The sequence below is a fragment of the Phocoena phocoena genome, chromosome X, assembly GCF_963924675.1.
Source record: "Phocoena phocoena chromosome X, mPhoPho1.1, whole genome shotgun sequence".
Classification (NCBI taxonomy): domain Eukaryota; kingdom Metazoa; phylum Chordata; class Mammalia; order Artiodactyla; family Phocoenidae; genus Phocoena; species Phocoena phocoena.
The window spans coordinates 90033211-90058775 of record NC_089240.1 but is presented as its reverse complement, the minus strand read 5'-3'; the positions used below and the strand labels follow the sequence as shown (position 1 = coordinate 90058775).

The following is a 25565-nucleotide window of genomic DNA, read 5'->3' as shown; positions in this document are numbered from 1 at the left end:
ACAGAAAGAAATCCCATGTTCATGGACTAGAAGAGTTAATATTATTAAGATGTCAATACTATCCAAAACAATCTGCAGACTCAATGCAATCCCTATCAAAATCTCAAAAGCCTATTTTGCAAAAATGGTAAAATGGATCCTTAAATTCATATGGAATTACAAGGAGTCCCGAATGCTAAAGCAATCTTGAACAAGAACAACAACGTTGGAGGACTCATACACCCCAATTTCAAAACTTGATACAAAGCTACAGTAATCAAAACATTGTGATACTGACATAGGGACATACATATAGACCAATGGAATAGAATGTGATGTTTAATAAGGGTTCTAATTCAATTCAGTGGGTACTAAGTCAATTCAACTTTTCCTACCCATTGCCCAGGGAATACAGGAAGCTCCTTGATACTTCCCCATGCTGATGGGAATAATTTATCTGGACCTTAATAACCTTCCAACTTTATATTAGTTCTACTTCACATGTAAGAGGCCTGTGGTCTGGACTCTCTTTTCCATGTCGTTATTACACCTCAGCCTATGATCATTTAGGCCTCTATCTAGTTCTGAAATGTCCAAGAGCAGTTTTAGTTTTAGTTCCTACTCACCACTAAATTTAAATTCTTTTGTTTCTGCCACTTAGGGATTTTTCACTCTTACTTTCAGCTTGGTTATATATTTATATTATAATGATCTTCCCCTTATTTTCTATCTTTTATTTTTTTGGGGGTATAGTCCAGATCCTTTTGTGGGTTCTTTTTTTTTTTGGTGCCAAAACCCGGGACCTTTGTGGGTTCTTAATCTGTCAGACTGACTAGAAGTCAATCCCCAAATAAGAGTAACTCAAAAAGCAAGAAGGATCTAAAGTGCTAAAAAGTCTAGAGAGATGACCCCTTATAACATCTGATTTAAACAAAACCACTCTAAAGATACCCTACCAGAACGAAATTGTGTCATGAAATCACTTCAGAAATGAACCCAAATATTCAAACCAGTCAACCTAACAGCAAAGAAAGGAACTACAACTATCTTTTAAGCTTTACCTATATTTATTGTCAAATAAAAATTAAACTTCCTACTTTAGTATTCTTCTGTTAATTCAAAATAGTACGTTTGAAGAGATGTACTACCAAAGAAACAACTTAATAAGTGCTTAATATAAACAAGTTTATTTATATTTACTTGCACTTTGGTGATGATACCAAATTGTTCTAAATTTGGGACCAGTACTTTTGACAAGGACTTAAGCTAAATAAAAATAGAAACAAAAATAACTAGCTACATATAGTTTAATACAAGTACTTATATTATGCTAGTGGCAGGTATGACCCAAAAATTCAGAATCAAATCAAACAGCAATCTGTATATAACAGTGTTCCATAAAGACTTTATAAATCATCATCATCATCATCGTCAAAGCAACATACGTTGGAAGGTGATTGGCATGTCTGGTTTACTTCCTTTTCTTTGTGCAGAAGTTTCTGGCTGAGGCACAGGAATTCTACAAAAGATTTTTAAAAAGATAACAAATAGTTAACAAATAGTTATAAAAAGAGACTTGAATGGGAAAAACTAATTGGTTCCATTCAGAGTTTATTCTAATTCAATACATTTAGAAAATTTATAGGTTTAGTTTCTTAACGTAATGCATTAAGAATTTAAGGAAAACACATTCAAATTATAAACAAATATCCATACTAACATAATTCAAATATTGCAACAGATTTAAATGTTCTCTTTAGGAGTGTTACACAAAAGGAAGTATTCAACTTTATTAAATGTCAACTAAAGATGGATATATATTTCATTCCCTATGATAGAAATTTAAAAATTTGTCCAATGGCCTATTTTCATCCTTGCTTTGTTCAAATATTCTGGAAAACTATTTGGCCTAACTCTCCAACTTCATTTCAGAGTTTTCTATAAGCCTCATACTGGTTCAAACCTTCGTGTTCTTCTTTCAGCCAGGAAAAACCCTATGCTCCTTTTCCTTTTCCTAGTTAACTCTTCTTCCTCTTTCAACATTTAGCTCAGGCATTATTTCCTATAAGAAGCCAACCTTGATCTCTAGTCAAGGCTCACTGATCCTTGTATATGCTGTCATAGCACCATGAATAAACTTTATCATAGCATTCATCACACTGTATTAAAATTACTGGTTTTTCAATCTGTCTCTTCTACCAGGTTCTACCATAAACTCTACAAAAATATAGACTTTATTTTTTTGTATCTCCACAGAATATCCACTCAATAACTGTTTATTGAACTGAAAAAAAAAGTGAAAAGGGAAGCTGAGGAGAGAAGCTTGCACTTATAATAAAGACTTCCTTCTTATAAATTTTCAGTATATTTCTATGATGAGCATTTTCTTTTGTTGTATTCCCAAAACTAAAAGCATAAAGCAAAACAGAAGTGTCATGTTGTAGAATGCCACATAATATTGCTCAACTTATTTTATCAATAGATTTGTCTCTTATAATAGTATTCTTTATTTTATTAATGAGTTATTAATGAATACAAAGAACTAGCTTTCATGAATGAAGACTGCATCCATTTCAATATAAAACTCCAGCAAATAAAAACATATTTTATAGTTGTAATTTTAACTTTTTTTCTGAGTAATGAAAAATGGTATTTCTAGAAATTAGTAAACTGAAAACATCAACTCTGAGAGATATTTAAATAAATAAATAAACAGTTAAATTACATGTATTTTGAGATCATTAAACAGTATGTATATACTTTTAAATATATGGTGTTATAAAGTGATTTTTTATCTGAAATAAATTAGAATAAATAGTTTTCCAAACTCTAACAGCATCATTATATTGTATAGAATTTTTTTTAAGTGGCTTAGGGAATTTTTACTGGAATATACAGTCATTCATTTGTATGCCTTAAGTGTCTTAAAGGTTAGGGGCTTCATAACAGAAGTGGATGTATACAATGTCTACAGGTATCAAATGAGGAAACTGAAAAAAAAAAGAGATGAAAAATGAAAATATAAGAAATAAAAGACTACCTGAGGAAAGAAAGGGAAAAGACGGCTAAAAGAAGAGACAATGACATTACATATGATGGATAGTGGCCGAATATTATAAAAACTGTCAGAGGCAATAAGCTGTACTCTAACTTTTCCCTTTTCACCAACTTATTGAACTTAGATAAAAGTCATATAGATTGTATAGTATGCCATGCCCTCATCTATATAAGAGTATTATAGTTAATATTACTGTAGTCTTTCCTATAATACCTTCTGCTTTTCTTAGAAGGAGACACCGATAACGATTTTTAAGGATTCAGATAAACCTGGTATGGTTCATTTTCTATCTTTAAAGAGTAAATATTACCAACAGAATGCAAAGAGTAAGTTTTAATGTCCCATTGTTATATTTTATTTCTCAGTGCTAACTTTTGAATGAGTTGATGTATTTTGACTACATTTTACTATCTAACATAGAGCACCACGGTTCACTATCTACCATTTGGATTAAAATGTTCTTTGATACAACCTCTTAAATGGTCATATTTATTACTATCATAAATTGTACAAATGGAAGGCGACCAACAGGTAATACAGATATTGGAGTCAGCAAGCCAGGATTTAAAATACAATGATGTGCCAACAGAGTAACATGCCCAGATTCCACAAGGAGAGGGCATAGAAGCTCCATGTTCCCTCTCAGACCTTTCTCTATGTGTTTCCATTTGGCTATTCCTGATCTGTATTCTTTACAATAAAATTGTGATTGTAAGTATAGTGTTTTTCTGAGTTCTTTGCATCATTCTAGTAAGCTATTGACTCTGAGGGGGACATGGGAACTCCTGAATTTGTAGCCACTTGGTTGGAAGTGAGGGTGGCCTGGAGACCAGCTGAACTGTGGCTAGCATCTGAAGTAAGGTCAGTCTCATGGAGGACTAAGCCCTTAAGAGTCTGATGCTAAGTCTCGGTAGTTAGCATTAGAAATGAATCACAGTATAGCTAATTGGGTTGGAAACCCAACAAGAGCTCAATGAACCTAACTGATAGGTTTAATAGCAGATTGGACATAGTGAAAAAGTAAACGGAGTGACAGGTCCAAACTGAAACATGGAATCAAAGACAAAAATGAAATATGTATATGAATAAAAAAGAATGCAGTGTAAGAAACTTGTTGGTCACAGTTAGAAGTGCTAACATATGTGAAATAGGAATCATGGAAAGAGGAAATAATGAGGAAGAAAATATATTTGAAGAGATAATGGCAGATGGTTTTCCAAAACTGATGAAAGATATCAATACACAGATTCAAGAAGTTCAGTAGTATAAAACAAAGAAAACCACTCCTTGGCACATCATATTTAAACAGCTGAAAATCAAAGAGAAAATCTTAAAAGCACTCAGAGAAAAAGGACGCAATATCCTTGAAGGAGCAAATAGAAGACATTAACCTGATTCTTAATAGAAACAATGAAAGCAATAAAACAGTACAATAAGACATTTTAAAAAATGTGCAACCTAGTGAAAATATCCTTTTAGAACTAAAGGTGAAATAAAGATGCTTTTAAACAAACAGAAAGAGAGAATATATCATCAGCAAGCTGTACTGAAATAAATGCTGAGAGGAATTCTTCAGTCAGAAGGAAAACGATCCCAGAGAGAAGTATGAAAATACAAGTAGGAATGAAGAGAACCAAAAACAATGTGGTTAAATATAACTGAAAGTTAACCGTATAAGAAAAACAATACTAATAATGTCCTACAGAATTTAAAATATATGTAGAATTAAAATACAAGGCAAAAATAATGAAAATGGAGACAAATGGAATTGAAGTGTTCTAAGGATCTATCATTATCAGGAAATGGTAAAATAATTTGTATTTAACTGCAATAAGTCAAGTGTTCAGGTTGTAATTTATAGCGTGACCACTGAAGAATATATACCTATCAAATTAAAAGAGGGAAAATTGAATAATTAAAACTATTTGATTAAGCAAATAGTATAAAAATTGATATAAGCCCCAAATACATATCTTCCTCAACTTATGATGGGGTTAAATCCCAATAAACCTACTGTAAGTTGAAAATACCATAACTTGAGAATGAATTTAATTCACTTAACCTATCAAACATCATAGCTTAGCCTCGCCTACCTTAAACGTGCTCAGAACACTTACAAAAATAGCCGACAGTTTGGCAAAATCACCGAACACAAAGCCAATGTTATAATAAAGTGTTGCATATCTCATGTAATTTATTGAATACTGTATCGAAAGTAAAAAACAGAATGGTTGTCTGGGTACAGAATGATTGTAAGTGTATCAGTTGTTTACCCTTGTGATCGCATGACTGACTGGGAGCTGTGGCTCACTGTCACTGCCCCACATCACAAGAGAGTATAGTACTGCATATCACTAGCCCGGGAAAAGATCAAAATTCGGAATTTAAAGTATGGTTTCTACTGAATGTGTATCGCTTTCGCATCATTGTAAAGTTGAAAAATCATAAGTTGAACCATCATAAGTTGGGGACCATCTGTATCATTAACTCCATTAAAAGTGAATGGAGAGTGATATCAGCATCATGGCAAAGGGAGATAGATGCTCTCTTTGTCTCTCTCCTTCTATCTACTATCAGTAAAACATCCACGACTCAACAAAAGTGCCTCTGCCCAACACACCAGGACACTGGAGAATTCCACATATCCATACACCTAAAGGTGGGTGGACTAGAACACACAGAGGAGGTGGAACTTGGGGAACAGTGGAGGTGGTACCTGCAGTTCTGGTCCCCCAGCCATGGCAATTGACCCTGCAGTCCCAGAAAACTCAGTAGCGACAGGCGAGGTGGTGAATACAACTCTGGCCTCCTGGCTGCAGTGGTGCCCACAGCCACAGATAACTGGGCAGCAGTGGCAGTAGGGTCTGGGACCCTGTCTCTCCAGCTGTGGAGGTACCCATGACTCTCTCTCCTCGCCCCCTGCTTACAGCGGCAGAGTCCTCAAACCTGACAATACTGAACACAGCAGAGGTTCCTGTGCCACCTGAGCTATCCCCCATTCTGCAGTGGGAGTGCCTGCAACTCAGGAGGTCCTAAACATGGCAGAATTGTCCACCATCCTGGTGCACCAGGCAGTCACACCAGCCACACCAGCAGCAGCATGGCACCAATGACACTGGAGGCATAAGCAGTGACAACTAGGGCACTGGCTGATACCTCTGATGGAGGCGGTAGAAAGTGGAAAGTGCTGACTGTCAAACATAACCAGAGGCAGCTCAGGTAAGAGAAACTTGTGGTATAGCACCACCTACTGGAAGATAAAAGAAGGGCCTAACCTGTTGAATTGTTAGAAACAAGAAAAAAAAAGCTTTACCTAAGAAGAAAGGTGTTTGCCAGTTGAAATGAGCTAGCAGAGGAACAACTCATCAAGCATCATGAAGAACCACAGTAACACTGTACCACAAAAAGAAAATGACAATTCTCCAGAAACCAAACTGAAAATCACAGAATATTGTGATATAACTGATAGAAAATTCAAAATGGCTATTATAAAACTCAATGAGTTATAAGAAAACTCAGAAAATTCAATGAGTTCAGGAATAAAATTAATGAACAAAAGGAATACTTTACCAAAGAGACTGAAACTAAAACAAGCCAATCAGAAATTCTGGAGCTGAAGAACTCAGTAAATGAGTTGAAGAATGCATTACAAAGCAGTGGAAATAGAGCAGACCACATGCAAGAGAGAATTAGTGAGCTTGAAGACAGAAATATAGAAATGATACAAGGAGAAGAGGAAAGAGAATTAAAATATATTTTTTTAAATGAGTAAATTCTACGAGAGCTAGCTGACCCTTTTAGGAAGGGCAATAGTAGGTTAATGGACATCCCAGAAGAAGAGAGGGAGAAGGGAGCAGAGAGTTTATTTAAAGAAATAATAGCTGAGAATTTCCCAAGTCTGGGGAAGGAAGTGGATATACAAGTCCATGAAGCTAAGAGAAAACCTAATTGCCTCAATGCAAAAAAGACCTTCTCCAAGACCCCTTATACTAAAACTGCCAAAAGTCAATGACACAGAAAGAATTTAAAGGCAGGGGGAAAAGGATGGTAACCCACAATGGAACCCACATTAGGCTATCAGCAGATTTCTTAGCAGAAACTCCACAGGTCAGTGGAGGGAGTCGAATGACATTCTCAAAATACTGAAAGATAAAAACTGTCACCCAAGAATACTCTATCCAGCAAAGTTATCATTCAGATATGAAGGAGAAATAAAGAGTTTCCCAAACAAAGCCGAGGGAGCTCATTAACACTAGATCTGCCTTATGAGAAATGTTGAAAGGAACTCTTCTACCAGAAACAAAAAGGCAAAAAAGGACACAAAACTTTGAATAAGGTAATAAATAGACAGAATCAGAAAACTGTAACTCTATATCAGAATAGGCTTTTTGTTTTTGTTTTTTAAAATTTTTTAGGCCATGTCTCACGGCATGTGGGATCTTAGCTCCCCGACCAGGGATTGAACCTGTGTCCCCTGTGTTGGGAGCGCAGAGTCTTAACCACTGGACTACCAGGGAAGTCCCCAGAGTAGGTTTTTTTTTTAACATTTTATTATAGCATAAATGTTAAAGAGGAAAAAAGAAGAAAACATAACTATAGCTACTTCAATTTGGTAACAAACTCACAACACAAAGAGGGGTAATTTAAGAAACAAAAACATGAACAGGGATGAGGAAAAGGACGTAACTTATATAGATAAATGAAGATAAGATGCTATCAGCAGAAAAGGAACTATTTTATCTATGAGATGTTGTACACAAACCTAATACATAAAACATAAATCTAAAGCAGAGACACAAAACATAAAAAAAGAGGAAACTGAGAAAAACATCAGAGAAAACCACCAAACCAAAATGGTAGATTGAAATACAAGGAAAAAGAAACAATGGAGATATAGAGCAACCAGAAAACAAAAGAATAAATGGCAGTACTAAGTCCTCATCTATCAATAATCACCCTAAATGTAAATGGATTGAATTCATGAGGCAAAAGATAGAGTGGTTGGATGGATTAAAAAACAAGACATAATTATATGCCGCCTCCAGGAGACTCATCTTCGCTCTAAGGACAAACATAAACTCAAAGTGAAGGAATGGAAGATGATGCTTCAAGCAAATTGCAGCCAAAAGAAAGCAGGTATAGCCACACTCACATCAGACAAAATAGACTTCAAGGCAAAAAAGGTAACAATAGACAATGGACAGTATATAATGATAAAGTGGACAATTCATCAAGAACACATAACAGTGATTAATATATATGCACCTAACTTTAGGACCACCAGAATACAGAAAGCAATTATCAACAGATTTAAAAGGAGAAATTGACAACACAATAATAGTAGGGAACTTTAACATCCCATTTAACATCAATGGGTAGATCATTCAGACAGAAAGTCAACAAGGAAACAGTAGCCTTAACTGAAATATCAGACCAGATGGATTTGATAGATTTGTATAGAACATTCCATCCAAATGCGGCAGAAAACACATTTTTCTCAAGTGCATGGGAAACTTTCTCAAGGACAGACCATATATTGGAACCCAAAACAACTCTCAATAAATTTTAAAAGATTTGAAATTATATCTTTTTGAAAGTACCTTTTCTGATCAAAATAGTATGAAACTAGAAACCAACTACAAGAAGAAAGCTAAAAAAAAATCGCAAATGTGTGGACACTGAACAACATGCTAATGAACAACTATTGGGTCAGTGATGAAATCAAAGGAGAAATCAAAAAATACCTGACAACAAATCCAAATGAAAATTCAACAAAGCAAAATCTAAGGGATGCAGCAAAAGTGGTACTAAGGGCTTCCCTGGTGGAGCAGTGGTTGGCAGTCTGCCTACCGATGCAGGGGACATGGGTTCATGCCCTGGTCCAGGAGGGTCCCACATGCCGCGGAGCGGCTGGGCCTGTGAGCCATGGCTGCTGAGCCTGCGTGTCCGGAGCTTGTGCTCCGCAATGGGAGAGGCCATAACAGTGAGAGGCCCATGTACTGCAAAAAAAAAAAAAAAAAAAAAAGTGGTACTAAGATGGAAGTTTACAGCAATACAGGCTTACCTCAAGAAATAAGAAAAATACCAAATAAATAATTTAATCTTACATCTAGAGGAAGTATAAAAAGAAGAACAAATGAAGCCCAAAGTCAGTAAATGGAAGGAAGTAATAAAGATCAGAACAGAAATAAATGAAATAGAGACTAAAAACAAAAAACAATAGAAAAGATCAATCCAACAGAGCCAGTTCTCTGAAAAGATAAACAAAATTGAGAAACCTTTGGCAAGACTAAGAAAAAAAGAGAAGACTCTGATAAATAAAATCAAAAATGGAAGAGGAGGGGCTTCCCTGGTGACGCAGTGGTTAAGAATCCACCTGCCAGTGCAGGGGACATGGGTTTGATCCCTGGTCAGGGAAGATCCCACATGCCGTGGAGCAACTAAGCCTGCACGCCACAACTACTGAGCCTGCGCTCTAGAGCCTGTGCTCTGCAACAAGAGAAGCCACCGCAACGAGAAGCCCGCGCACTGCAATGAAGAGTAGCCCCCGCTTGCTGCAACTAGAGAAAGCCTGCGCACAGCAATGAAGACCCAAGGCAGCCAAAATAAATAAAAATAATTTTTTTTTAAAAAAAATGGCAGAGGAGAAATAACAACAGATACCACAGAAATACTAAGGCTTATAAGAGAATATTACAAAACAGTTATATGCCAACAAATTGAACAACCCAGAAGAAATGGACAAGTTCTTAGAATCATACAACCTTCCAAGACTGAATCAAGAAGAAATAGAGGGGTAAGACAGGAATAAAGACACAGACCTACTGGAGAACGGACTTGAGGATATGGGGAGGGGGAAGGGTGAGCTTTGACAGGGCGAGAGAGAGTCATGGACATATACACACTAACAAACATAGTAAGGTAGATAGCTAGGGGGAAGCAGCCGCAAGGCACAGGGATATTAGCTCGGTGCTTTGTGACAGCCTGGAGGGGTGGGATAGGGAGAGTGGGAGGGAGGGAGACGCAAGAGGGAAGACATATGGGAACATATGTATATGTAGAACTGATTCACTTTGTTATAAAGCAGAAACTAACACACCATTGTAAAGCAATTATACCCCAATAAAGATGTTTAAAAAAAAAAAGATAAACAACAAATGGTGTCAGTAAATATCTGTTTATAGAAATAAAATGACTGCCCTGAGAAATGGAAAAAAAAAAAAAGAAGAAATAGAAAATATGAATAGACTGATCACTAGTAAAGTGATTGAAACAGTAATCAAAAACCTCCCCCCAAAACAAAAGTCCAGGACCAGAGAGCTTCACAGGTGAATTCTACCAAACATTCAAAGAGGATTTAATACCTATCCTTCTCAAACTCTTCCAAAAAATTGAAGAGGAGGGAACACTTCCTAATTTTAAAGGTCCATATCACCTAAAGCAATTTACAGATTCACTGCCATCCCTATCAAAATCCCAAAGGCATTTTTCACAGAAATAGAACAAAGAATTCTAAAATTTATTTGGAACCAAAACAGACCGCAAATAACCAAAGCAATCATGAGAAAAAAGAACAAAGCTGGAGGTATCATACTTCCTGATTTCAATCTATATTACACAGCTATAATAATCAAAACAGCATGGTATTTGCAGAAAAACTGATACATAAATCAATGAAATAGAATTGAGATATCAGAAATAAACTCATACGTAAACGAACAATTAATTTATAACAAAGGAGCAAAAGTACATACAGTGGGGGAAGGAATCTCTTCAATAAATGGTGTTGGGAAAACTGGACAGCCACATGCATAAAAATGAAAATGGACCATAATCTCACACTATACACAAAAATCAACTCAAAATGGGTAAATTAATTGAATGTAGGCCCTGAGACCATAAAACTCCTAGAAGACGACATTGGCAGTATGTTCTTTGACATCGGTCTTAGCATTATCTTTCTAGGTAGGTCTCCTCAGGGAAGGGAAACAAAACCAAAAATAAACACAAATGGGACTACATCAAACTAAAAAGCTTCTGCACAGCAAAGGAAACCATTAATAAAATGAAAAGACAACCTACCAAATGAGAGAAGATATTTGCAAATTACATATCCCATAAAGGGTTAATATCAAAAATATATTTTAAAAACTAATACAACTCAGCCTCAAAAAACCAAACAATCCGATTACAAAATGGGCAGAGGACCTGAATAGACATTTTTCCAAAGAAAACATACAGATGGCCAACAGGTACATGAAAAGATGTTCAACATCACTAATTATCAGGGAAATGCAAATGAAAACCACAGTGAGATATCACCTCACACCTTCACACCTGTCAGAATGGCTATTATCAAAAAGACAACAAATAACAAGTGTTGGTGAGGATGTGGAGAAAAGGGAACACTCCTACATTATTGGTCAGAATGTAAATCGGTGCAGGCACTATGGAAAACAGTATGGAGATTCCTCAAAAAATTAACAGTACTACCATATGATCCAGCTATCTCATTTCTGGGTATTTATCCAAAGAATACAAAAACACTAATTTGGAAAGATATATGCACCCCTATATTCTCAGCAGCATTATTTGCAGTAGCCAAGATATGGAAACAACCTAAGTGCCCATCAACAGATGGATGGATAAAGATGTGATATATACAGTGGAATACTCCTCAACCATATAAAAGATGAAATCTTGTCATTTGTGACAACATGGATGGACCCTGAGGTTATTATGCTAAGTGGAATAAATAAAGATAAATACTGTATGATCTCTCTTATCTGTAGAATAAAAAAAAAGAGAGGCAAAGAATGTTTATTTTTTTGTAATTCCCCATTTTAAACTCACGTTCAATTAGTCCATGCTGAGCATGGCAGATAAGAGAGCTTCTGTTATGGGTTGAACTGTGTCTCCTCAAAATTCATGTTGAAGTCCTAACCACCAGTAACTCGGAATGTGACCTTATTTAGATATAGGGTCACTGAAGATGTAATTAGTTAAGATGAGGTCATGTTGGATTAGGGTGGGCCCCTAGTCCAACATGACTGATGTCCTTATCAAAAGGGGAAATTTGGACAGATACAGATTGGAGTGATGTTTCTACAAGCCAAGGAAAGCCAAAGATGGCTAGCAAACCACCAGATGCTAAGGGTGAGGCATGGGGCAGATTCTTCCTCACAGCCCTCAAAAGGAATCCACCCTGCTGACATCTTGATTTTGGGCTTACAAAGCTGTGAGACAAATTTCTATAGTATAAGCCAAACAGTTTCTGGTACTTTGTTATATCAGCCCTAGAAAATTAATAGATTTTGGTACCAGGAAGTGGTGTGCTGCTGTAACAAATACATAAAAATGTGGAAGTGGCTTGGAATTGGGTATTAAGTGCAGGCTGGAAGAGTTTTGAGGTGCATAACAGAAAAAACCTAGATAGCCTTGAAGAGAATGTTGGTAGAAATATGGATTTTGAAGGAGAATCTGTTGAGGGCTCAGAAAGAAAAGAGCTGTAGAGAAAGTTTCTGCAGTCTTAGAAAATACACTCATCGTCATGAACAGAACTAGATATATGAATGTAAAAGGTGCTTCTGGTGAGGTCTCAGACAGAAATAAGGAATGTGTTATTGGAAACTGGATTTCTAAGCAAAGTATTGAAGGCACAGCCTGGTTTCTCCTTGCTGCTTATAGTAACATATGAGAGGGGAGAGTAAAGTTGAAAAGGGAATTGCTAAGAAAAAAAGAACCACAATTTCAATACTTGGAAAATTCTAAGCCTATCCATGTTGCAAAACATAAGAAAGCTTGCTTTGGAAAGAACACTAAGGGCATTGCTAGATAACCATTTGCCCAAGAGACTGTGATTTGTGGATCCAGTCAACCATCTCAGTAGGCATGCTGTTAGCTCTGACTGAAAGAAACACGGGTGGGAAGAAACGAAGGAATGCAATTCCATCGAATTTCTGGGATTCTACAGTCAGGAAATGAGCTGCTAGAGATATCCAGCTGTGATCAAGTATTATCCTTCAAGAAAAGGGAAAAATGACTCTGAGGGTGAGGCCATTTCCTCAGTTCTAGAGGGCAGGGACACCTCCTCAATTCTAGAAGCCAGGGCCACCTTCCCAGTTCCAGAGTGCAAGACCACCACTCAGTGCCATGGGGGTGGGGCTGCCATCCCAGTGGGCCCAGAGGACACAGTATTCTGCCAGGGAGGATAATTCTGGGGCCTTAATGCCAAATGGAATTTGCCTCATTAGGTTTCAACAAGGTTTGTGTGACCCATAACCCCCTTATTTCCAGTTTCTCCCTTTTGAAATGGGAATACCTGTCCTATGTCTGTCCCACCATTGTATTTTGGACAGAATGAAACATGTCTAGTTTCATAGGTTCACAGATGGAAAAGATTTTGCCCCAGGATCAATTACCCTGCATCCCATCCATACATGATTTATATGATATTTAGGACTTAAGAGTTGATGTTGGTATAGATTAAGGCTTCTGGGGATGTTGTGATGGGATGAATGTATTTTGTATGTGAGAAGGACATGAATTTTTAGAGGGTAGATTGTTATGGATTGAATTATGTTCCCACCAAATATCACTGTGACTACCAATATGTAACCAATTACATCTTCAGTGACCCTAAGAATATGACTTTATTTGGTTTGGATGAGTTCATACTAAAGTAGACCAGTACTCCAGAGTGGGTCCCTAATCCAGTATGGCTGGTGTCCTTAAAGAAAAATTTGGACACGTACACACACAGGGAGAATGCCATGTGAAGATGAAGGCAGAGATTGGGGTGATACTTCCATTAGCCAAGGAATGCTAAAGATTGCCACTAAACCACTAGAAGCTAGGGGAAATGCATGGAACAGATTCTTCCTCATAGCACTCAGAGGGAACCCACCCTGCCTATATCTTGGTCTTGGACTTTGGCAGCCCTAGAAAACTAATACAACTTCTAGTAGAATTGCTCATTTTACAGGATAGAAACAAATGAAAAAGTATATGCCATGTATATACTTAATACAAATGACTTACGGTTTGGCACATGACCCTTGTAGAGCTCTTTTTTTCTTGGGAGGGCTCAAACTGGCAGATGTAGTATGACAAAACTGAGAACTCACAGGACCATTATCTCTAGGTTCTCCAACTCTTTCTTGACTTTGACTTTCTCTTCTAGCTGCTTGGGATGTTGAGCGTCGGTTAGCATTCTAAAACCAAAAATTTGAAGAAAACGTTTAAAACTGATTCACAAAAATTATTTCTCTCTTAAAAGACTCTATAATTTTAGTTTACCCATTTTTCATAACTTAAGAGTTGTGACAAAACTTTGCAATCGTAACAATGCTTTTATAAAGTTGATTTATCTTAATCCATCTGCTATTAAAATATTTTAATAAGATAAAAGTCCTTCTTATATTAATATAACTGTAAAGTTGGATTAGATACTTATTTCCGTAAGAACAGTAATCTTAGAAATAACTTTTAAAAAGATAAGCTCATGGAAAAAATTAACTTATTTGTCTTGATTTTGCCTAGATTCTAGAAGTGGCCTCTTCTGTAGCATTTATCCTACAAGAGTCATTGCTACCCCTTATAGAACCTGGGTAGAACTGTCAAACTGACAATAGAGCTAAAAACTTCTGGTGGGAGTGTGCCTATAACTTTGGCCTAGACAAAAGGAAGGAAAAAATCATAATCATATATACCACCTGGAAATTTAAATAAAGACAATCATGATAGGCTCATATTACACAGAAAACAAAAACAAGATACCAAGTTTTGAGGGCAGCCCAGACTGCTCCAAAATAAATGACATAAAAAGGAAACAAACTAAAAATCATTTTTTTCCTTTTAGGTTTACATCATTAAGAGTTAATACATGTGAGTTCTGAATGATATTTACAAGATACCAGTTGTGATTATAAACACAGTGCTTTCAGAGATATACTATTAATTCTCTGGCACCATACCCGTAGTGTTTCAGATGCTGAGGCACTTTCAGTTGCACCGCTATAGGGGACATACTTTATAACAGTAATTATCCCCTGAATTGCAATGCGCTTTTGTTCCCTATACTGCAAGTCTTCAATCTCCTTCCTCACTTCACTTATAGCTGTGAAGAACAACTCAACTGCAAAAGAGTAATTTCAAGGAAACTGTAAGTTTTAAAGAACTGAAATGACAAAAATAACAATTAGATTTGCAATGTAATTTCACAACATGAAAATTATAAACTTGCTACATAACTTAAATATGTGAGATTTTGTGTTTATATTTGGCAACCCCTTATGTAATTTCGGTAAAATTGGCAAAACACATTTGTCAGTTAAATTGTGATACAGCCTTCTAGTCTGACATCTTAATTTGAAACAGAAATTTTACATATTGAACGTAATTTATATATCATACTTCAAACTATAAAGTGTTGCCTAGCCACTGCATAGAAACACATATTTTGTTTAATATTTTCTGTATTCTATATGCTATTTACAGCATATACTACATATTGCTGGCATTATGAAGTACAGGAGGGTGTCAATATTTAGATGATGATAGATCAGTGTTTCAAAGTTTCTCTTTTTTCCAAAACCATGCATTATTCCATAGCTTTTCAAAAATAATATACTTATGTTAAAGTTTTCAACTGTCATATCTTAATTCTACTAAAATAATGTTAGGCCTCTCATTAATACTTATTCTGAATCTCACTGATTTTGGTATCATTTTTATTTAAAGGTAGAGCTCAATTGTGTTATATCCAATACACAGTTGGCTCTCCATATCCACAGGTTTTGCAAACCTGCAGATATAAAGGGCCTACTGTATTCATTGTACTGAGCCATTTTATATAAGGGACTCGAGCATCTGCAGATTTTGGTATCCATGGGGGCTCCTTGAACCAATGCCCTGCGGACACCAAGGGATGTCTATATATCATTCCACAAGAGTGGCCTAATACAGTTGTCAGTACCTTGGTATCAAATTGTCCAGTGTCTCCTCTGATATCTTTAGTCTAAGTAGTGTTATAGGAGTTGGGATCTACCAACTCAGGTTTGATCTCAATGACCTTAAATCAAGATATTACCTCCATTTAGTCACAGTCTATTTAAACTCCTTCTTTTCTTGCAGTCTAATAAAATCAAAATATTAACCTTTATGGTCATAACATATGTTTTTAGATCTTGATAAAGATCAAATTATTACCAGTGAGTGTTGCTACACTTTGGCTCACTCCCATTAAAGATGACTAACTGATATGGCATATACCATACATATCACATATAAACATATAAGGGACTAGCAATTACATCAGTACCTTTAACAGAAATATTATACTTCGAAAATGTTTCTGGCACTGGTGGATAGGGGTAATATCCACCAATAACAGTGTTCTTCAATTCCCCAGAATTGGTCTTTGTTTTAATCCACTGAATAAAGTTTTTTACCTTGGTATCGTTGGTATACGGCTGGCCTCTATGACCTTCTTGCAGGAAGGGTAAAGTGCAAAAATATGAGGAATAAAAAAAAAAAAGACAACTCACTGTAATAAACCATCTGGACTTCTTTGGGTATAAAAACAGTTTAATATAAAATCATTCTTATAGCACCAAGAAGTTAACTTATTCACTATGTAGCAAATAATTATACTGAATATGCATATGAAAATTATCAGTTAACGAATCCTAAGTCAATAAGGAAATCAGACATATTAGTTTACATGGACTAAACTGTAACTGTCTACAGGACACTGAAAAGCCAGAAGAAAAAGAAAACTAATAGTCTGGCTTTTGCTAACTATCCAACTGGTTAGCATCTTCTTAGAAAATTGATTATGTTTTAACCTGAAGGTATGACATCATGTATTAACTAAATTGCCTATGAATATAGCTCAGCATTTAAGTTCATGTTTTTGAAACATACTTAAAAGTGTCATTCACATCTGTTATTATTAGTATATATTAGATCTGATAGTATTCATATTTATAAAATGAGGTATGGACAAAGATGTGTGTTACATCCTTCCTAGGACTCTTTTTTTTTTGCGATACGCGGGCCTCTCACTGCTGTGGCCTCTCCCGTTGCAGAGCAACAGGCTCCGGACACACAGGCTCAGCGGCCATGGCCCACGGGCCCAGCCGCTCCGCGGCACGTGGGATCCCCCCAGACTGGGGCACAAACCCATGTCCCCTGCATCGGCAGGCGGACTCTCAACCACTGCACCACCAGGGAAGCCCTAGGACTCTTCTTTTGACGAATTTCCTAATTACCAACATGGTAGCATTCTAGTAAATACATCATTCCATAGTACTCCCTCACTCATCTGAAAACTTTTATCTTTATTATTTTGCCCCCCTTATCCAAGGGAATAGAGAAAAACAGTATATTTGTAGATAAGTAGTGAGACTTTTCTTGCTATATAAGTAAAATGCGAGATCTGGGGACCAAAATTGAATGCACATTTTTGTTTTATTTAATATTTAAAAACTGTTGTTAATTGAATCCATATTGTGATACAGGGCCCAACAGTCTTCAATCTATGAAGCAATTTATGGTTATCTAACTTCTTATGTCAAGCAGGAATTAAAGTTAACCAAAGGACATAAACAAAATTCTTCAGTAAGTCACAAAATCATTGCTCTAACTGTAAATAATCTGGAAGCAATAGATTTCATAGGCTAAATATTCTTTCTTAAACCATTCTTATAGTGAGAAAGGAGTTCAAAATAAAGCTATCTTGTGGTTGAATGTTATAATAGAAAAGTTAATTTAATGAAGAGAAAATACATTAGATTTCCAATAAAGTATATACAAAGAACTTGCTCACCAGTAATAAACATGCGACTCTCATTTGTAGTAGTAAGGTAAAGCAGTTCAGGTACTTGAGTGTCATTTCTGACAACTTTCAACTGTGTACACGTGAAATGTGCCACTGTAGGAAATGAAAACACTTATGAAATTATTTCTGCATTTCAAATGGGAATACCAAGATCAGGATCTAACAGAGTGCTTCTCAAAGTTTAATGAACTGAGGAATCACCTAGGACAATTGTTAAAATGCAAATTCAGATTAAAGTAGTTTTAGTGTAGGGCCTGAGATTTTCCACCGCTAATGAGCTCCTGGGTGATACTAGTGCTGCCAGTCCTTTGACCACACTTGGAGCAACAAAGATCTAACACTTAATCATTTCCTTTAAATAAAGGATCTAACACTTAACTTTTCCTTTAGAAAGTACAACGGCCGCACCTAACTGAAGTCACTGCTTGCTGGACAGTTGAAGACTGCAAGAGTCTTTCTAATTGGCCACACAACTGAATGTGAATAGTTATTTCCTACAGAGAAAAAAGTTGAGTTCCTCCATGATGCTTCCACTGATTAACCCAATCTAACATTGATCCCTGAATTACTCTGACTCCTTCCATCAGATAGGGCTACACAATATTAATTTGAATTTGCTTATGCGAGTGTTTTACTTGTGTATATCTTAATTAGACTTCAAGTCTCAAGGACAGGGCTTATACCACCTATTATTTTCTGTTTGCCTTGCTAACCAACTGGATAGACTAAAAAGAATTCCTGAAAATGAGGTTATAATGTCTTCAGACCAGCTACTTTCAAAAGCTATCAACTGCTTTCAACTATCAGGTTATTTAGGTAAAGTTTACTTATCCAACAATATTTTTAAAATTTTAACTCACTGCATGCCAAAACATTTACGGTCTTCAAATTAGGAAATAAAGAAATAAATATAAATACTCGTAATTTCATGTCAACAGTAAGCTCTCATTTGAGAATAAATATTTCCCTAGAGCATGATAATATCTATAAATTCGTTTCCTGTATCTCACATTTACTAGTTCTTTATTTTGTAGCAATGAAAATAAAGAAAATCTGTTCAAATGACCAAGAATAATTCTCTTGATTTATATCACTTTTCCTTTAATTCAAAAACTGTACAAAGATATGAGTATTCATGATTAAAGATGTTGATATAAGAATACTTCTAATTCTACTTTCATGGTTGTTAAAAATCAGATATTTGGACCTAACACCTTCTGGCTGTTTGACAACCCTCTGGACCTTTGTTTCCTCACCCGTAAATTTGTAAAAACATCACCTGTTTAAAAGGTAACTGGGAGTACAAAATGAGATAATATCTATGAGCAACTGGTATATAGTAAACGTTCAAAATTACTTCCCCTTAGTTCTTCACTTTTCTTAGTCAAAAGTAAACAAGATGCCCTACTACCAAAGGATTTTGGTATTATTCCAGAAGACCCTTGGTCATGTTCCCCTTCATAGGCCTGAAGCCCCCTTAATACTCACCATTTATTTTATGATTTTTTTTCCTTCACTCTTGGTCAAAAGATGAAAATGAATTGTGATTGTTGTCAACTATTGTACTAGAGTAAATCTCACCAAGGTCCATACAAACCTTTCTTAAAAGATATATTTCACATTTTCACAAGAAATAGAATGTGCATGGATGGCAACATTTCTGTGAAAAATCGTTATCCAAAACCTGTGTCAGTTTGTTGTTTAAAGTGGCTACAGAGAGAGGGACCTGGCCCTAAAGCCCATCTAAATTGTTATCAGGGATCATCACTACCAATCATCTGTGACCTGAGAGAAGTTATATGAAAGGTCATGGCCCCCCTTACCTTGGAAGCCCATGCCTTGGTTTTGGCCAAAACTCTCTTTCTGCCCTCTCCTCCAATGACATTTGGGGTGATGTTCAGATCTACTCATATATATTTAAAAAATTTAATCTCACAAGCAGAGGGTGGATTCTAATGAGGTAATATCCGAATGGTGTGTAATACTGTTTTACAACAGAAAATAAAGGGGTAGCAGAACAGCCCTGTATATGGTCTCTAGGTCTCCTGATATTCTACAATTTCTATCTTGTTGCTCATTAAAAAAAATACATGTAGTCAAGATTGGGAATTTCTCCAATGTTGGCAAGCACTTAACAATCAGTATTTTAGTCATATAATCATTTGGAAAATAGGAAAATAGCACACCAATACCTAAAATAGCTTTATGTTACAAATTCAAATAAGGAAAAATTCACTGAAGTTGTTAAAAAGTATTAGATATACTTTTATCCTTATCATAGTAGATCTAAAGACTAACTTGTTATATAAAACACATAATAGGACATACTTAAAATGTCTTCAAATAAATAAAAGTAGTGGAAAAAATCAACACCAAATTAAGTAAAATATTGACCAGCTAGTTTAACACCACCAACCTAATATTAATTCCATACTCAAATGACATCATACTTACCACTGCCATTATTTAATTACACAGTATCCCAATCCTCTACTACTTAATTCTACATTAGTAAAGCCTTCATTGTGTTTAATGGGGTCTACTAAGTCAATTTCCAAATGGATACAAAGGAAACGGACTATCTATGTTTTAGTTTCACCGAATTTTAAGGTTTTATGTCTAAAATGCTAAAAAGGGGAATTGATAAGAGCACCTGTTTTCTGAAAAACTAGTTTAAATCCCAAATTAATTCTGAATAGAAAACCAGAAGGTAGTTAATATCTGTTAATACCAATTATAATATTAATATAGAAAAAACTTAAACATGCTATCAGACTGCTTGAATTTGCTAACTCAATATCATGGCATTCTGTAAGTAAGTCAGTATACCTCTATCATTTTTTTAAGTCAATGCCCCCACTTCCAAAAATAAAATGATAAAAATATTGAAACTGAGTACTTGGGTAAATATTTTCAAAGACTTCTGGCTGAGATGTAGAAAACAGTTCCACTATAAATGGTTTTTTGGAAGTCCCATCAGCAATGTGAATCCAGCGATATGACCAAAAATCTTCACGGCTTTCTATATGGATAGAATGTTAGAATAAATGAAGGTAACTGATTATGCACATATGAACAAAGAATTATTCACTGAAATACTTTTTATGACTTTCAATATCAAAAGCTTACCCTTCTTTTTTGACCGCTGGACTCTTCCTACAAAAACTAAAACGCCAATAACATCACAGATACTATTTTCTGGCATATCATCCAGTTCGGATCTCAAAAAAGCAAAATTATTAAATAGATATTGCATTTTTAAACAGTGAAAAAGCGTTCTGCAAATATGACTGTGAAAATGCACATCTATCTAACTGCTACAGCATAATTCTGGGTAGATTCCAAGCAAATTACAATACATTGTTTCAGTAACTAACATTAAAAATTAATATTTGAGATATTTTACAAGAAGCTATTTTACCTTGTGACAAAACGGTGGTTTAATTTTGGCAATCTCCATTCTGGTTTCACCTGCTTTTCTGGAATGATAATTATATTAGTTGGAGGATTTCGAAGGTTCAGGCAGATTTCTGAAAAGCAAATATATTACTTTAGTATGATATTTAATACATATAAAATAATATATGCATATAAATCACACAGCAAAAAAGACTGAACACTTTTGAGCCCACCACTAAACCTAACAACTAGATCATTATCAATAGCTTTCTTCTACCTATTCCGACATTATCACATCCACTTATCTCGCCAACTAAAGGTTAACCATACCTTAAATTTTGTGCTTCATCATATACTTAATTTTAAAAAGAGGTTTTTTTTTTATCACTTATGTGTTCTTGCCCAAATAGTATACTGTTTGAATTTCTTTGTTTTTGAATTTTAAATGAATGGAATTTTACCATAATGCAGTATTCTAGGGCTATTTTTTTCACTTAACTTTATGGTCCTAAAATTCATCCATGCAGCTGCATGTAGCAATTTTTTTCTCATTTCTACTGCTGAATAACGTTCCAGAGTGTTGATATACTACAATTTTATTTACTCTTTATTGTATTGCTGGACATCTGGATTATTTCCAGCTTTTGTTGTTACAAACATGGTCACTATGAGCTTTTTCTACATACCTCCTTGTACACACAGGCAAAAGCTTTCTAAGGTATTATATCCAGGAGGGAAACCCTGGATTGTAAAATATGCAAATGTTCCACCCTATAGGATAATTTCAAACTATCCTAAAGTAGTATTTATTATTTATTAATAAATATTTACTAATATTTACTGAATATTAAATATTTATTTAAACTATTAACAGTTCCAGCAGTGATGTGCAAGAATTCCCACTGAGCCACATCCTCTCCAAATTTTGGTACTGTTAAAAATTTTTTTTTTTTGGCCTCACCACGCGGCATGCGGAATCTTAGTTTCCTGACCAGGGATCGAACCTGTGTCCCCTACAGTGGAAGTGCATAGTCTTAACCACTGGACCGCCAGGGAAATCCCTAAATTTCTTAGTTTTTGTCAGTCTAATGACAGAAAATGACAATTCGCTGTGGTTTTATTTTGCACTTCCCTTATTACTAATTATGTTCAACAACATTTCAAAACCTATGGTTCATTCATGCATCCTCTTCTGTGAAATACCTGTTCATATTTTTGCCCATTTTTCTACTGGATTGTCTTTCTCTTATTTATTTGTATTACTTCTTTCTATATATGTTGAATACTAATCCCTTGTTGATTATACCATTGCAAATACCTTCACCCAGTTTTTGAATTGTTTTTTCATTTTGGGGGCTGTCTCTTGATGAACAAAAGTTCTTAATTTTAATGTAGTTAGGTTTATTAATCTTTCTTTTATGGCTACCATTTCTGTGCCCTATCTAAAAAATCCTTCCTTATCCCAAAGTCAAACAGATACTTTCTATAAGTTCTTCTAAAAGTTTCGCCTTTCACATTTAAGTGTTTGATATACCTGAAATTTATTTTTATACGGTATGAGTTAGGGATATAATGTCATTTTTTTCTCATATATAATCAATTGTCTCAATACTATTTACTGAATGGCTCTTCCTTCCTTGATGATCTGCACAGCACATCTGTTGTATATCAAAATTTTATATGTCTAGGGCTGTTTCTTGACTTTGTATTATGACTTGCTGGTCAGTTTGTCTATATCTATACCAATACTACATGGTTATACTTTATAATAATTCTTGATATTTGTAGGACACGTCCTCATTCCCTCTTCAGCCCCTTATTCTTTTTCTTCAGAGGTGTCTTAACTATTCTTGATAATTATGTGCTTCCATATAAATTTTAGAATCAGTTTGTCAGTTCCAGAAAAAATAATCCGATAGAATAGCACTAAATTTATAGATCAATTTGGGAGGGACTTGACATACTTATGAAACTGAGACTAACCTCCTGCCTGGGAACATGGGATATTTCTCCATTTATTTAGGGACTCTTTAGTGTCTTTTGAAAAGTATTAAAATATTCTCCAAATAGGTCTTACATATCTTCTGCTAGATTTATTTCTAGATACTTTATAGTTATTTTTGACAAGGTAAATTATGTTTTAAAAATTATAATTTCTAACTCTGTTACTGGAGTGTACAAAATCAACTGACTTTGGTATATTGCTGTTACAGCTAGCTTTGCCAGTATCTTATTTTTTTCTCTCTCTCTGTTTTTTTTTTTTTTTGGCTGCACCATGCAGCTTGTGGGATCTTACTTAGTTCCCCAACCAGGGATTGAATCTGGGCCCTCGGCAGTGAGAGTGCATAGTCCTAGCCACTGGACTGCCAGGGAATTCCCTATTTTTTTCAATTTTATTGAAGTATAGTTGATTTACCATATTGTGTTAGTTTCAGGTATACAGCAAAGTGGTTCAGCTTTATTTATATATATATAAAGTATATATACATATATTAATTTATAAATATATTTCTAAATATATATTTATATATATTTCAGATTTTCCATTATAGGTTATTATAAGATACTGAATACAGTTCCTTGTGCTATACAGTAAATCTTTGTTGCTTATCTACTTTATGTATAGTAGTTTGTATCTATTAATCCCTTTTTCCTAATTTATCCTTCCCCCCCTCCCTTCCACTTTGGTAACCATAGTTTGCTTTCTATGTCTGTAAATCTGTCTCTGTTTTGTAAATAGATTCATTTGTATTATTTTTTAGATTCTACATATAAGTGGTATCATATAATATTTGTCTTTCTCTGTCTTCACTAAGTATAATATTCTCTAGGTCCATCCATGCTGCAAAAGGCAATATTTCATTCTTTTTTATGGCTGAGTAATATTCCATTGTATTGATATATATACACATATACATATACATATATATATATACATATACATATACATATATATATATATATATATATATATACATACACCACATCTAAGCCAATCATCTGTTGATGGGTACTTGTTTCCATGTCTTGCTTATTGTAAATAGTGGTGATATGAACACTGGGGTGCATGTATCTTTTTGAATTAGGGTTTTTGTCTTTTCTGGATATATGCCCAGGAGTGGGATTACATGATCATATGGTTAACTATTTTTAGAATTTTAAGGAACCTCCATACTGTTCTCTATAATGGCTGCACCAATTTACATTCCCACCAACAGTGCAGGAAGGTTCCCTTTTCTCCACACCCTCTCCAGCATTTATTATCTGTAGTCTTTTTGATGATAGCCATTCTGACCAGTGTGAGGCGATACCACGTTGTGGTTTCTTATTATTTTTAATACTTTGTGTTATTTTGGATTTTCTTTGTAGAAGATCTAATTTGTGAATAATGACAGTTTTGTGTTTTTCTTTAAAATTCTTATGCCTTTGGTGGGTGGCCAAGATGGTGGAGTAGGAAGACCCTGAACTTACCTCCTCTCGTGGACACACCGAAAGTACAACTTACAGAGAAACTACCTAACAGAATGACCTGAAGACTAGCAGAAAAGATTTTCCACAGCTAAAGACATAAAGAAGAAGCCACAACGAGTCAGGTAGGAGGGGTGGAGATGTGATATAGTCAGGAAGCACCCCCCTCAGGTCGGTGACCCACTAATAGGAAGGATAATCATAACCACAGAGGTCCTCCCCAAGAACAAGGCATCTGAGCCCCCCATACTGGGCTTCCCAGCCTTGGGGTCCTGCGCTGGGAAGATGAGCCCCCAGAACATCTGGCTTTGAAAAGCAGCAGGGCTTATGTGCAGGAGAGCCAGAGGACTACAGGAAACAAGAGATTCCACTCTTAAGGGCACATGCAAAATGTCACATACTCTGAGTTCCAGCACAGAGGTAGGTAGTAGTAAAGGAGACTGGGTCAGACCCACTTGCTAATTTTGAAGAACCTCCTAGAAAGGCAGGAGGCAACTGGGACTCTCTTAGGGACACAGATGCTGGTGGCAGCCATTTTGGGGAACTCCTACCAGGAGGACACTGGTGTTGACAAATGCTAATTTGGGGTCCTTCCTCTAGCCTATTAGCTCCAGGGGCTTACCCACCCACCAGCTGAGCAGCACGGGTCCTGGGACACCCCCAACACCAAGCAGCCAGTCCTGTAGTGACCCAGCCCCAACCACCAGCAGGATGGCACAAGCCATGGCCCCACTCAACACCCCCCTGGGGCTGCCCCGCCTACCAGCATGCCCAGAGTAGTCAACTACAACAGGAGGGCTCACACAACCCACAGAGGGG

General features: G+C 35.8%; 1 protein-coding gene across 2 annotated transcripts in view; it reads right to left on the bottom strand.

The window, feature by feature from the left end:
* Positions 1-25565, bottom strand: part of RADX (RPA1 related single stranded DNA binding protein, X-linked) — a 62776-nt gene that overhangs the window by 21141 nt on the left and 16070 nt on the right. Inside the window, exons 4-11 of one of the 2 annotated variants that reach the window (XM_065901087.1) lie at positions 21301-21409; positions 21009-21100; positions 20779-20901; positions 17868-17972; positions 16359-16523; positions 15013-15173; positions 14078-14250; positions 1425-1498 (exon numbers count right to left, since the gene is read on the bottom strand). In XM_065901087.1, the coding sequence (XP_065757159.1) occupies positions 1425-1498; positions 14078-14250; positions 15013-15173; positions 16359-16523; positions 17868-17972; positions 20779-20901; positions 21009-21100; positions 21301-21409 (1002 nt within the window). The remainder of the gene's footprint in view (positions 1-1424; positions 1499-14077; positions 14251-15012; positions 15174-16358; positions 16524-17867; positions 17973-20778; positions 20902-21008; positions 21101-21300; positions 21410-25565) is intronic. The other variant, XM_065901088.1, reaches the window with a different exon arrangement.